The sequence below is a fragment of the Octodon degus genome, unplaced genomic scaffold (assembly GCF_000260255.1).
Source record: "Octodon degus isolate 3935 unplaced genomic scaffold, OctDeg1.0 scaffold00052, whole genome shotgun sequence".
Lineage (NCBI taxonomy): Eukaryota > Metazoa > Chordata > Mammalia > Rodentia > Octodontidae > Octodon > Octodon degus.
The window spans coordinates 8,287,726-8,301,362 of record NW_004524628.1 but is presented as its reverse complement, the minus strand read 5'-3'; the positions used below and the strand labels follow the sequence as shown (position 1 = coordinate 8,301,362).

The 13,637-nt window shown below is 48.8% G+C and overlaps 1 protein-coding gene and 1 long non-coding RNA gene across 3 annotated transcripts in view; one reads left to right on the top strand and one right to left on the bottom strand.

Moving 5' to 3' along the window:
• Positions 1-5,665, bottom strand: part of Il18rap (interleukin 18 receptor accessory protein) — a 29,282-nt gene extending 23,617 nt beyond the window's left edge. For both annotated transcript variants that reach the window (XM_004633261.2, XM_023717507.1), the window contains exons 1-3: positions 5,468-5,665; positions 4,736-5,057; positions 4,457-4,646 (exon numbers count right to left, since the gene is read on the bottom strand). In XM_004633261.2, coding sequence (XP_004633318.1) covers positions 4,457-4,646; positions 4,736-5,057; positions 5,468-5,537 — 582 coding nt within the window. In that variant the 5' untranslated portion in view covers positions 5,538-5,665. The remainder of the gene's footprint in view (positions 1-4,456; positions 4,647-4,735; positions 5,058-5,467) is intronic.
• A 1,041-nt stretch (positions 5,666-6,706) lies between these two features.
• On the top strand, positions 6,707-11,379 carry LOC111817244. The gene is made up of 3 exons (XR_002821486.1): positions 6,707-6,805; positions 7,301-7,695; positions 9,871-11,379. It is a non-coding gene; the product is annotated as an uncharacterized LOC111817244 (long non-coding RNA).
• The last annotated feature ends 2,258 nt before the right edge of the window (positions 11,380-13,637 follow it).

Genomic DNA, 13,637 nt, shown 5'->3' with positions numbered 1-13,637 from the left:
CTGGTGTTGGGAGGCGTGGCCTGGTGTTGGGAGGCGTGGCCTGGTGCTGGGAGGCGTGGCCTGGTGTTGGGAGGCGTGGCTTGGCTGGAAGAGGCAGGTGCTTGGGGGTGTGGTCTGGAAGGTTTAGTTCCTTTCCCCTCCTCTTCTCTTCCTAGCTGCTGTAAGGTAATCAGTTTTCTCCCCGCAATACCACTCTGTCTGTGCTATCCTATTTTGGAGCTGGAAGATTGTAGACTGGAACCTCTACAAATATGAGCCAAAGCCAGGCTCTTCTTTGATTTGCAGGTGTCCAGGATTGTGTTTTAGTGCTCAGAAATGAATAAGACATCAGGGGTTGCTGCCAGCTAGCCCACCTTAGGCTGTGTAAGAGATCAGCCCCCACCAAGGAACACTTGCACATGCTAGAAGCGGGGGCCCTCTCCCCAGGTGTGCAGCTGAAAAAAGGAGGATCACCATGAGTCCAAGCTGTGTAGTGAGACCCTGTACCAAATACATATAATTAAAAAAAAAAGAAGAAGAACTTCAGGGAACTGTAAGAAAATACAGGTGCAAATCAGAAACATTTTGAGGACAATTCAGAAGTCTGAAAAAATGGAAACATTTTTACAAGACAAACTGAAATCCTAGAGATAAAGAACACAATTACAACTTTTAAAACCTACTAGGAAGCTTTAATAGTAGACTAGATCAAGCAGAAGAAAGAACCAGATTAGGGAACTTAAAATTACCCAGCAGAGTAGAGTAAATTTTAAAAAATGAGAAAGAGCAAAGAAAAGATGATAAATTCAAGGTACCGAAGAAAAATCTGCCAAACAGAATACCTTTCCTTGAAAACCTGCCTCTCAGAAATGAGAGAAAAAGAATAACTTACAAATAAACAAAAGCCAGGAGGACTCATCACCACTGGCCTAACTTTTTTTTTAAGTTCTGGGTTTTTAAAATATATTTTTGGTACAAGGTCTCACTACGCAGCTCAGACTCATGGTGATTCTCCTGTTTTCAGCCTCCCCAGCCCTGGGATTACAGGTGTGCTCCACCAGGCCTGGTCTCCGTGGCTGGATCAGCACGCCCAGGGGCAGGACAGGTGCTGCACACAGTGCCAGGGACTGAACCCCGGTCCCTGCGCTTGCCTAAGCAGGCACTTAGTCTGCTGAGCTACCTCGCTGGCCCTTCTTTATAACAGCTATGGAAAGGAATTCTTGAAGTTGAAATGAAAGTCTGATAATAGCAGAAAAATGTGAAAGTAAAGTAAATCAATGATATAAATAATGCAAGTCATATTATGTTGCTTTAATACTACAATAGTGCTGTGTAAAATAACTTTTCCTCATGACTAAGGATTAAAAAAACTATTAAAACAACCATAATTATAATAAATTGTTAAATGATGCAAATTATAAAACTAAAAATTTTGATATCAAAATAATAAAAAGTTGGAGGGAAAGAAATTGCTATATGTAGTTAAAGTTGTTATTAGCTCAAAACAGTTTGTCAAAGGATGACTTTTATGTAAGACACGGCAAACATGAAGCATGAAGTCATGGTAATTGTATAAAATATGAAAAAAAAAATTGAAGCATACGCCGCCGAAAGCCAACAAAACACGAAGGAAGGCACCAAGAAAGAAAGAAGAAAATGACCCACAAAACTAGCATGAAAGACACAGTGAACAGCCGGTAGCAAGGGCTTGTCTTCTGGACATGAAAGACAGAATGGTTCAGTGGGTTAAACTAAAATGAAGGCCAGGGTTCGTCTCTTTCTGATGGAAAGAAGCTACCCTCTTTTGGTTTGCATTTGGAAGGAATGTCTTTTTCCATTCCTTCACTTTTAGTTTGCATGTGACCTTAACAGTAAGGGGGTCTTATAGGGGACATGGTGAGACCTCAAGCCTCTCTGTGTGTGTGTGTGTGTGTGTGTGTGTGTGTGTGTGTGTGTGTGAGAGAGAGAGAGAGAGAGAGACAGACAGACAGACAGACAGACAGACAGAGACACAGTCAGACACACAGAGACAGAGAGAGACAGAGTGCAAGAGGGAGAGAGGTCAAATTTCTGATGTCATTTTTTACAGATATAGATAAAAAATCTTGACACTCATATGGCTCCACAAGGTAGCCTCGAACAGCCGCAAGCATCCAGAACCTTCTCCAACAAAAGGCGCAGAGCTGGGAGCAGCAGCCTCCCTGGTTTCCTGGGCACCATGCAGTGACTGTATCCAAGCGGCACAGTCCTGGCATGAAGACGCATTCATCGGCAAGTGCAGCAGGGTAGGGAGTGCAGAAGCCAAGCCGCACGGTTAGGCAACGGATGTCGGGGGACAGTGCCTGGGCCCACAACAGGGCAAGGTGGGATCTTCAGTGAGTGGCGTCGGGAAAGTGGCCAACCACATGGAAAGGACCGAACCTGTAGCTTCTCTCGCACTGCACACAAAAATCATCTCAAAATGCATTGACACTTTGCAGATGAAGTCTGTTGCTTAAGGTGGGGGGAAAATACAGAAAGCGAAAGAAACCAGAAGAAAAGTTCTTGTATACTATCCAGACAACATTTCTTTATGGCGACAGCCCCCAAATCACAGGAAGCAAGAACAAAGCCGGACGACAAGATTGTATCAAATCGCAACATTTCTGAAGGTGAAGTGAACAGCCCAGAATGGGAGAAGACGCTGCAGAGCCCATGTGTGAGAAGAGGCCGGCAGCCAAAGTAATAAGGAGCTCTAACAAGGCAAGAGCGAGAAGCCAGCGGGATTGAAAACTGGGCCCGGCACCCGCACAAACATTCTTCACAGAAGGCACACACGTGGTCCACAGGTAGATAAGACGTGCTCGGCATGGCTAACGCCAGGCACGTGCAAAGGAGGGCCACAGGCGACGTCGCCCAGGACCTGCTAAGTGCCTTCTGTAAAACACCAGAGGTAAAGTGGCAGCGAGGAGGTAGAAAAAAGAAAACTCTTAAACACTGTTGTGGGACTGTAAATTGCTAGCATCTTTAGAAAAACGCTCTGGAGGCTTCTCAGAAAAGCTAACCGTGGAAGTACCAGAGATGCGGCAGGCTGCTTGTGGGCAGAAACCCAGTGGGACCGAAGGCGAAGGGATGAGCAGTTTCCTGTTCACTACAACTCGATGCCCAAGAGCCAAGGTACTAAGGAGCTGCGCTGAGCGTTCACAAGCGGATGAATGCGTGACGAAATGTGGTGTGAAACACCACGGAAGCCTGGGCCTGCGGGGCACACCTGGAAGCCCAGCACTCAGCACACTGAGGCAGGAGCATCAGCACAAGTTCGGGGCCAGCCTGGGCTACGTGGTGAGTTCAGGGCCCTTTTTGTTTGAGGTGTCTGCTGTCTCGCTGTCTCAGGGCCTGTTCCCGGGATGCTGAGATGACCTCTGCCCTCGGGCTTCACAGGGCCACATGGGTGCATGGTGACAGCCTGCAGCAGGCCCGACACTTGGCCTCTGAGTTGAGCTCGAGCCACTTGGCAGCCCAGTCCTTGACATCCCCACTGTGGGTGCTAAACCCTGGGCCACAGGACAGTCATGGGAGGCCTTGACGCACTTCTCTGGGGCCCTGACAGGGAATGTCACCGTGCATTCCATGGTGCACAGCTGCCTGGGCTACCAAGGGAGTCAAGGACAGCCTGAACTGCAGAACGCAACCCTGTCTCGAAACACCAAAACGAAGAATCCAGTGAGCTGCTATCCTCTCGCACCACGTAACGGTGCCGCAGAATCTCCCTGGGGAGTGTCAGAGTGCATAAAACAGCCAGGTGCTGGCCCACGTGTTTGGCTCCCATCAGTGGCAATTCTAAAAACTATTTTTATATTATCAGACACGTACTTTATGAAGTCAAATTCAAAATTTTGCATGATTTTTTATGGCAAGATTGGAATTCTAACATTTATAGGGATCATGAAGGCCCCTAGAGTCTGTTCCCACATGCCCTGCTGGTAAAGTGCCTCTCTTGTTTGTTTTTCTCTTTTTTGAATCAGGCTCTCACTCTGGCCCAGGCCAGCTTGAAGCTCTCAGTGATCCTCCTGCCTCGGCCTCGCCAGTGCTGGGACTACAGACATGGGCCACCATGCCTGGTTCCCATCCTTTTTCTTCCCCAAACCCTTGGGGACATCTCAGGATGCCCTGACCCTTGGCAAAGCCCCTGCCATCTGGGACAGCGAGGCAAGCTTGCCCAGGCCTCTGCAGCAGCCCACGTGAGGAACCTTACACCTCATCCTGTGTGACACAGATACGCATGAAGGATGGAAACTTTTCTGGCATTGATTGGAAGGATGACTCTAATAACCCCCAGACCTGGGCCCAACACCCACATGGAACCTGAGGCCCCTGTACAGCCTGGGACAGCCTCTGGGTGGCTCTGATGCCTCACACTCACATCTCATGAAGCTCCTGCGGAGACGCGGCCATGAGGAGAGCTCTCCTGCGTGCATCTCAGAGAACTCGGCCTTACCTGGTACCAGGTCACTTCGGGTCTGTGTGAGTCCGCTTGGCAGCCGAGTCGGGGACAGCGGATTGAGCCCATGGTCCCAAGAAGCAGGAATTGCTTGTGGGGCGCAGAGGCATTGCAAGGGGCCTCAGTCTGAGGCCTCACATCCAGCACGGTCTTGAAACAGCAAGGCACGTCCACCCTTGGGGCACTCCTAGGAGAGACGCAAGTCCTGTAAGCACAGGCGCTTCCCTCAGGCACAGAGAAGTGGGTGCTTGGGGTAGGAATGCATCTGGGACTGACCTAAGCCGGGCTCTACAAATATATGTGCCAGGCTCGGCCAACTCCGGGGTACGGAAGTAAAGCATGCTCTCGTTCGGAGTGATGTGAGGGTGGCCTCCAGCAATCTCCTCCAGAGGTCCCACGTCCCCATGTTGCCGGTACCACCGGACCTCAGCAAGGTCCCCTTGATGCCTGCAGGGCAGGGCTTTGGGGCTCTGCGTCGGGCTGCACTGATTTTCATGGGAGAAACATGACCTCCATGGCCCTGAGATGTGGCAGAATAAGACAAACTCCTCTTCCTTTCCGGGGGAGTATGTCCAGAGGAGTTTCTTGGTGGGACAGCCTGAAAACCACAATACAAAAAGCAGCTCAGAAGCACATCAGAAGAGGGAACCCAAGGCCATGTGCCAGGGGCAAGGGCGTCAGGGAGAAGCTGTGTGCGCCCCGAGCCTGCTGCTGCGCAGCGAAGGGACTCACCAGCCGCACGACCACAGCGAGGCCAGGACCTGGCTTCCCGCCTCCGGGGACCTATTCTGGGGCCCCACAGACGCTGGCTTCGAGGGCCAGGCTCCCCTCCCCGCGGTGTGGGGCGTGGGGTGTGGGGCATCTGTCTCCTCCTACTCCCCCTCCCCAACAGGAAGGAAATGCTCCATACAAATACGCGCCACCCCTGCTGCTAATCTCTCGGGTCACCTGTCGCTTCGGGCTTCCCCCCGCAGGCCCTGGGTGGAGAGGGAGAAGCGAGAGTCCTACCTGCCGTGCTCAAGCCTCCGGTCCGCTGTCTGCCCAGGAGCCAAAGAAATACCCAGCCCCACGGGAGCATGGTGCTCGCCGCTCACTCCCTGTCGCCAGCCTGGAGGGCATGAGGAGTTGGAACCTTCTCCGGGGCACCCTCGTCATTTCTAAAATGGGAAATGGGGAAATCCGAGCCTGTGACCGAGGTGTAAGTCACACAGGAAGCTCTGCGGGGCCTGCCAACAGCGGCGCCGCGCTCGCGCCTGGGCTCGAGGTCTCCGGCAGGGGGAGCGGCTCTTCCTGGGAGCCGCTGCCTGCTCCCCAGAGGAGGGCACCCCAAAACCGGCACCCATGGCCTCCACCACACAGAGACAGGGAGGTCTGCTGAGGCGGTTTCCCATGCACACAACTCCCTTGCTTTTTCTTGTAGCATTCTCACCCACTGCATGTATTTTCATGAATGAGGTGGGGAAAGTTAAGCTTACATTTCCCTGAAAAGGCCGCCCACGGTGACAGGAACGGCATCCTCTGCACGGCTGGCAGGGAGCTGCTGGGGCGAGGAGGGTGGTCCAGCTGGGAGCTCTTTGTCACCACTGGAGAGGAGGGCAGAGGGGGGCAGGGGTGTCACAAATGTCCCCACCTCACCTGAGACCCCCAGGGCAGACCCGAGCTGCATCTGGGGCACCCTGCCCTTTTACTGTGGGAGTTATTTTTTTATGGAAAAGAAGTAAAACAAAATTTCATAACAAAATCATAGGAAAATAATAGTAGTTAATATAGTGAGTATTGTTATCTTTAAAACAGTTCAAGTACAAGTTATGGGCATAAAAAAAATCCTCCAAATAATATTAGTGCAAATCTTTTCTTTTCAATGAACTGAGAGAAGCCGGCGCTGTAACTACCTTGCACTTGCTTCTGGCTCTCCCTTCCTTCCTTTCCTCCTCCCCTGTCCCAGTTCCTTTTCCCTTCTGAGCAATTTCCTCCCATTTCACAATACCTATTGTGCATGCTGTGGGACTTTTACCTCTCACGAGCACTTGGAGACAAGAATATGGTATCAGTAATGCTGGATTATTGTGCAATTTTGTTTGTGCAGAAAACAAGGCATTAAAGTTGAGCACAAAATAGGCCAGTTTTGTCTGTTTTTCAAAGAATTATTGCCAGTATCGTGCAAACCGCTGTCTTGCTCTTGAGTTTTTAGGACTGAAGTGAGTCCCCTGAACTTTGGCCAGAAGATCCCCTAAACATTCTCTGAATATCTCGAGCTCAGAGGGTGCGGGGGTAACACAGACCCTGTCCCCAGGGTCCACTGCGCCGTGAGGCTCACAGCTTGAGCTAGTCTGCACTGTTACAGAGGTGAGTGAGCAAGAGTTTGTTCTAGATGCCTGCCAAGGGCCGAGATGTCAGACCCCACCCCGCCCACCAAGGCAGCAGGCTGAGGGCCAAGGCGGTGGGGCTGTCACAGAGGAATCAAGGGTCAGGCTCCTCACTACTGCATGAAAGGCAGGACAGAGGTGTGGAGGGAACCAGGTCCCAAGGGTGGGGGTGACGAGGCAGATCGGCTCAGATCTGCTTCATGGACCAGAGGTGCCAAGGTGGGGCCCAGAGAGGAGCCAGCACCAGGAGCTGGCCAGAGGCCGGCCGGGGCACAGACCTTACGCACCTGACAGGAGGATAGCAGCTGTGCTGTGTGCAGGGGACAGTGTCCACGGATAACAGAAAAGCAAATAAAGGAGAAGAGTGGAGAGAAAGGGAGGGAAGGGGCGAGGAGGGGAGGAGAGGGGGAAGAGAGAATTGCATTAAATATCATATGCTCTCTCTAAAAGTGCCTTTTAAAATTGTTCTCCCCAGCACCTGTACTTTCTGGGAAGGCCACAAAATCTCTCTCTCTCTCCTCTTTCTGTTTCAATATTTGCACCCTTCCTGACCACTCTATCCCACGAAGTCTGTATCTTCCTTTCAATCTTTGTTCTTTGCTATCTCCGGTCTCCCTGCCCATCTGTCTCTGGCTCCTGCACACATCCTTCTGTCCAGCCCCGGGGTGCTCCCACTCCTTCTTTCCCATGTTCTCTAGCTGCCCCACAGCCTCTCTCCCCAGCCTGGCTCTGCAGGACCTCTCTTTCCAAGTACCTCCCTAATTCTCAGAAAGAAACACTTGGCTTCTCTTGCCTCATGGATGCACTGTCTCCAGCTCTTTCCCAGCCCTCACATGCCATGTCCCCAGCATGTCCAGGTCAGGAGAACAGGTGAGCTGAACAGCCGTGAACCAAGGCTGGTGGTGTGCTTGGGGTGGAAAGCTGCCCACTTGGCATCCCCAGGGCTCTGGCAGACTAGTGACCAGGCCTCTCACACACACCATAAGCTGTGACCGCCCCCCCTTGGTCCTCTGATGTCCCAGTGATGCCTTTCAACTTGTCCTGGGTAGGGTCAGAGGCTCTATACCTGCAGGGACTGACTACACCCATGGGGCCCTGCCGCCCTCTGCAGGAGCCAGAAAGGGAAGGACAGGAGCCCAGGACCCTCTGTTAGAATTGTTTCCACTGCCCTGGGACCCTGATAGTCCAGTTCCCCTCTCTCAGCACATTGGAGCTCTGAACAGGGATCTTGTTTCCAAAATCAAATCAATGCCTGACAAAATAAAACTCAATTCTGTTGACTGAATATATGAAAAACATTTCAGGAGAAGTTTAAAAAAATGCATATACATTTCTCAAGGCAGCTGTGCGCCTCCAGGCGAGTCACTTGGGTTCTCTGGGGGGCAGTTTTAGCTGCCAAATCCGCTTAGCTGTGCTCTATCAGCAGTCTCTCCACCTCAGCCCTAGGTAGAGCAGCAGAACTTCTGGGGCTTGAACAAGAAATCTGTTACTGTAACATCAACAATGACAAACTCCCCGACCCGTGAGCCACAGGAGTGGGAGACAGCTAAGACCCCGCTGGCGGCAGCATGCTGCAACTCCACATCGCAGGCCCGACCTGCAGAAAGCGGTACCACCCCACCCGGCCTCAGGAGAAGGCAGATGAATCTCCATGACATGTGCTGTGAGACCCAGGGACAGCGATCCCCTGGGACAGTGTCTTTGGTTTTGTTTTTAATTATGTGGGTGGCAGAGGGCAAGAGAATTACTGGCTGCACTTGTGTATTCACACGCTCCCTCAGGACAGCCTCGATTGGAGACCCAAGGAGAGCAGAGGGCAGTATCAAGACAGCCACCAGGGTGCACAAGGGGTGAGGGCGGGGGCTGCTCAGCAGAGCAGGGGCGCTGAGCTGGGGGCTGGTAGCTGTTTTCATCACTGCTGGCCCCTGGACAGCAAGAGGACAGGTCCGTTGCTGAGCCCTACTTCCTGCCCAGCCTGCTTCTCAGGGTCCCCCTCCCTTGGTCCTCTGATGTCCCAGTGGTGCCTTTCAACCCACAGACTCCACAGGGCATCCAGGAACCCCAAGGAGCCAAGGAGTGGGGCTTTGGACAATCTGAACCAAACCGGGCTAGAAGCTCTGCTCAGTGGATGGAAAGGACAGAGCAGGGGCGTGGAATAGCGCCTTGGCCACCTGGAGAAGCCGGGCTGACTGTCTTCCTCACATACCAGAGGACCATCTCAGTTGACATTGCTGGGAGCAGAGGGGCCGTGACAACCCTGCTTCGTGCCGCAGGAGGGGTCACACCCAGACCCTAAGCATCTCCAGGCTTCCGGTCTCACTGTTACCACGTGCTGGAGGTCACCAAAGGAGGGGACAGCCACCAGGATAGCTTCAGGAATTGCAGGGTCCTTTTCCCCAAATCCTTTTCCAGATGTACTTTTAGGGGATCCAGTTTCTTTTGTCACACAATGAAGCCATCATCTGCAGTTAGTCAAGCCTATTACGTACGGGAAGAAAACTACAATTTTCACTGACTAAAGCCTTAGATGGGAAGAGAGTGGAAAATCGAAAATAAAGCAATTCTGGGTTCCAGAAAGAGAAAGCTCACTCTTAGCACAAGCCTAAAATATATATACAAATGGAGGCGGGCTCCGGTGTGAGCTGATACTACGATTCTCACAGGATTTGTGCAAACCTGAAACCTCATTGTCAAGAGACAAGAAAAAAATGCTGCAGCCTGACACCAAAGATGTGACACCAGTCTAGGTGCTCACTGGGGCTTGGAGAACATCCCAGAACCCTCGCCCTTGAACCTGTCCCATAAAATGCTCAGAGCACTGCAGAAAATTAAGCTTATGCCATCTTTTTATAAGGGACGGCTTCATAATGAAGACCAATGTTGCCAGCTAGACAGCACACTGGCTGTCCCCAGACACCTCGTGAGCAATGTTCGTGTTAGCAGCTCATTTTGAAAAGTACTTAAGCTCCTTTCGTAATTTAGCTTTCGAGTCAGGAAGTGAGAGGAAAATGTACTCTTGTCTTACCTTTATTTCCTGTTCTTTAGACATAAAAAAGAGGAAGCTGGCTTCCAGTCCTTACGTCAACAGCTCCGGCCTTTGAATCTGCCGGAAACCTTAAGGAAAGGGGATTTTTCAAAGACTTCTGCCAGATTTCCTCCAGGCCAGGGAGATACCTGCATGAGTGTGGCCAACAGTCTGACTCACACTGTGTGGCGAACATGAGTTGTATCTGGGGAGGAAAAACAGACCTGAGATGAGTTTCGCCTGACCCTGACACTGGGCAATCCGATCTCCTGTCAGGGAAAGTCAAATTGACTCTGTCTCTCCACAGAAGGAAGTGTTCAGCAGATAAGCCTGCTATTATGCTCTCTGGTAAAACCTCCCTGATGAGAAAAGGTCTGCGGTTGGGTTTAGTCGGAAGGATGAGAGAGCCCGTTTCTCTCACAGGAATTTCCTGTGCAGTTAGCACTCAGTTTCTTAACGCCGGGTGTTTTAATTTTTTTTCTTCTTCTTCTAAAATTAACCCCCCATACAAACCATAACCTTTAAGAGCAAAGCCAAAGGGTTTTTGGTGACGGACTTTTTAATTCTGAAAGGAATCTCCAGCCCCATTTATATGAAGCAAGTTTTTGACACACAGGGGGAGAAGTAGCCTTAAAGGCTAAATCTTGGGTACTCGTTTCCAGTGAGGTGTTAAGAGAAATCTTCAGGATGTGGTGCATAATTGAAATTTTCACTGTAATTAAAACCAGGCAATGTGTAGAACGCTTTGAGGCCACACTAGTCATGAAAGAATGCTCCCTAGAAAGCATCCTAATTAAGTCTTGATTTCGTTTTCCCTCAAGAGGCCACCGATATTCACTTTTTGATGCTTTCAAAAAAAAAAAAATTAAACACGATTCCCCAGCACTCGAGCTCTTCACCTTCAGCCACTTGCACGGTGGCCTCAGCCCGTTCACACCGCTGCTGCGGCCTCAACCATTTCCTTCTGCTGCTGTTGTCGTGGTTGTGCGAAGGAGCCCTGGCCTTGGGTACTTGTTTCTCTGCCTCACAGGGGCAGCGCTCCGTGAGGCCAGGCTTCGTTTGCCGTGCAGGCTTGTATTCAGAGGCCGTGCTGTGGGTCTTTCAGCTTTCCTCACTCTTAGTGGGTCCGTCAATGTTGCTAGGTTTCAAACAAACAGAAGAAAACACACACTCACATATAAAATGAGTCTTGAATTGATACTGGAAACCACAATACCAATTCAGAGCTGCAGGCTTTGCTTTGTCTTACCAATTGTACGCTGATAATGTCTGTACACAAAAGAAATCCCAGTCCAGCGACATCAGCACCTTCCTTATCTTAGTTTATCCCACAATTAGACACAGTAGCCTCAGAGTAATTATAATACAAACACACAAACAATTTTCTAAAAACAGTTCAAAAATATTTTGCATTGTTTCATGGGAATATACGGTCACGTTGTGGCCTAACATCCTTTAAAATTATTGGTGTGGATGTCATTTTGTCCATATAGTTAAGTTTATCTGTTCTATTTTTACTTTCAGGGACTGATTTTTTTTTTCCCCAGTACTGGGAATTGAACTCAGGACCCTGCACTTGCTAGGCAAGCGCTTATTCTACTGATCTAGCTCCCTGGCCCAGGCCATTGTTGCTGCTACTTCTCCGTTTTGTTCTTGCTCTTTGCCACTGCCATGAAAGGTTGTTCTGTGTCATGTGCCACTCTGCCTTGGAGGCAGCCCAGTACGGATGGACGGAAACCTCCAGTAATTGTGACCTAAACACATATTTCCTTCCTTTATTTTGGGTTTCAGGTATTTGTCCCAGCAATGAGAGGAGAGTAACTGAGACAAAAGGTCACTTCACTTACCAGCACATTTTACTTTTTGACCTAAGACAATCTGATGACCAACTCTATTGATTAAGTGTAGCTCAAGTGATTTCAGTAATTTCAAAGTCCTCTCAACTAGCAGAGATTGGAAAGGTAAGAGGCTATTCTGGGCCTTGGGCTGTAAGCACACAGATGGTCTGATACAGCCCCAGGTGACCCCATCCTGTGACTCAGCCATCTCAGATTGCAGGTCAGTGGCTTGTGGCTCCCTGATTGCATAGGTTCCTCCACGGGTGTGGCAAGACCTGCATCCCTGGGGGAAGCCTGGGGAGTGTGGGACTTAGCCGGGTGTACAGGAAGCCTAAGCTAGAGTGGGCCTGTCCCTTCACCTCTCCAAGTAATTCATTAACTACTGTGTTTAAAATAGTAAGAGAGGGTTATATCCATTACACCCAAAGCCTGACATCTTCAGTGGTGGATTTTTAAAAACAAAATGTCACATGATTTCCCTAAAAAAGTCTCAAGTTTATCCTTCCTTATAGATGAGTAATACTCCATTGTATAAAAAAATCACATCTTTTTTTACCCATTCTGCAGTTAATGGACATCTGGGTTGTTTCCAAGATTTAGCTAGGACAAATTGTGCTGCCGTACGCATGGGTGCGCATATATCACTGTGCTGTGATGTTTTTAATTCTTCTGGGAAAATTTTCAGAAGAGGAATAGCTGGGTTGAACAGGACCTCTAATCCTAGTTTTTAGAGGAACCTCCATGCCAATTTCTACAGTGGTAAACCAGATCGCACTCCCACCAACACTGGAGAAGATTCCTTTCTCCCCACAGCCCCTCCAGCATTTGTTACTGGTTGACTTCTTGGTGATAGGCATTCTTTCTGGGGTGAGATGGAATCTCAGTATTGTTTCAATTTGCATTTCTTTTGTTTTAATTTTTTATTCATTTTAATGAGAAAAAATAGCAATGAAACAGTTTTGAAACAGGTTAATAAGACAGTTACAATAATTAATACATTGCATATTGTTGTCTTTATAGTAGTTATTAAGAGGACAAGATGCAGACATGATCTCTTGCCTAAATAATATTAGTACAAATCTTTTTTCTCATTGAACTAAGAGAAAGTAGCTGTATATCTATCCTAATATATATATATTTTTTTTCTTTCACTACAAAATGGTCCTTTATTTATATTCCCCTTTTTAGTTTTGTTGTGCCGGAGATGGGTGTTCCATTGCTGTTAGAGAAGCTGTATTTGGAGAAGTCTTTAAAGGACTTTTTCATACTTGATGTCAGTCCAAAGATTGTAGATATCTGAATTCAGCAAAATAACCCAATACAGTCCAATAGTCCATAATATTAGAGGGTTATCAGCACAACTGGCAATTGTCAGAAGTTGCTGACTTGAGTCTTTTCAGCTCAGCATACTAATATGGCTTTACTTTTTATACCTCATGATTATACTTTTCTGCTGATGGTTAAGACCAAGTTATAGCAAGACCTATATAACTGAAAATATAACTTTTATATCTGACAAGGTCAGTGTCAAATCCCCCTTGGGACTTACCCTGAAACCATGTACAGCAGCTTGTGGATCTTTTGTCAGTGTCAGCCATCTGGATGAGTCACAGCCATTGCTTGACCAATTTGCTCTGTGTGAAAGCCTGAGAGAATTTTTCTTTCCATGTGACTCTCCTTAGGCACACTCTACATCATTGATCACTTTCCTCTGTGGCCCCACAATCTCCTTGATCAGAAAATTTGGGAGACCACTGAGTTACAGTATGTTACAGTACAGGTTCTCTTATGTCCTCATATGTCCTCAAGCCTCGCTGACCTTAAAGGGCTAGGGCCAAAATATTGGCTGTCCTTTTAGCCCTTCTTTTTCTCTAATTTTTGGTCTGCAAACTTTAGTTGTTAAACATACAGAAGAGAAGCTTAATGATTTTTTAATTTGCATTTCTTTA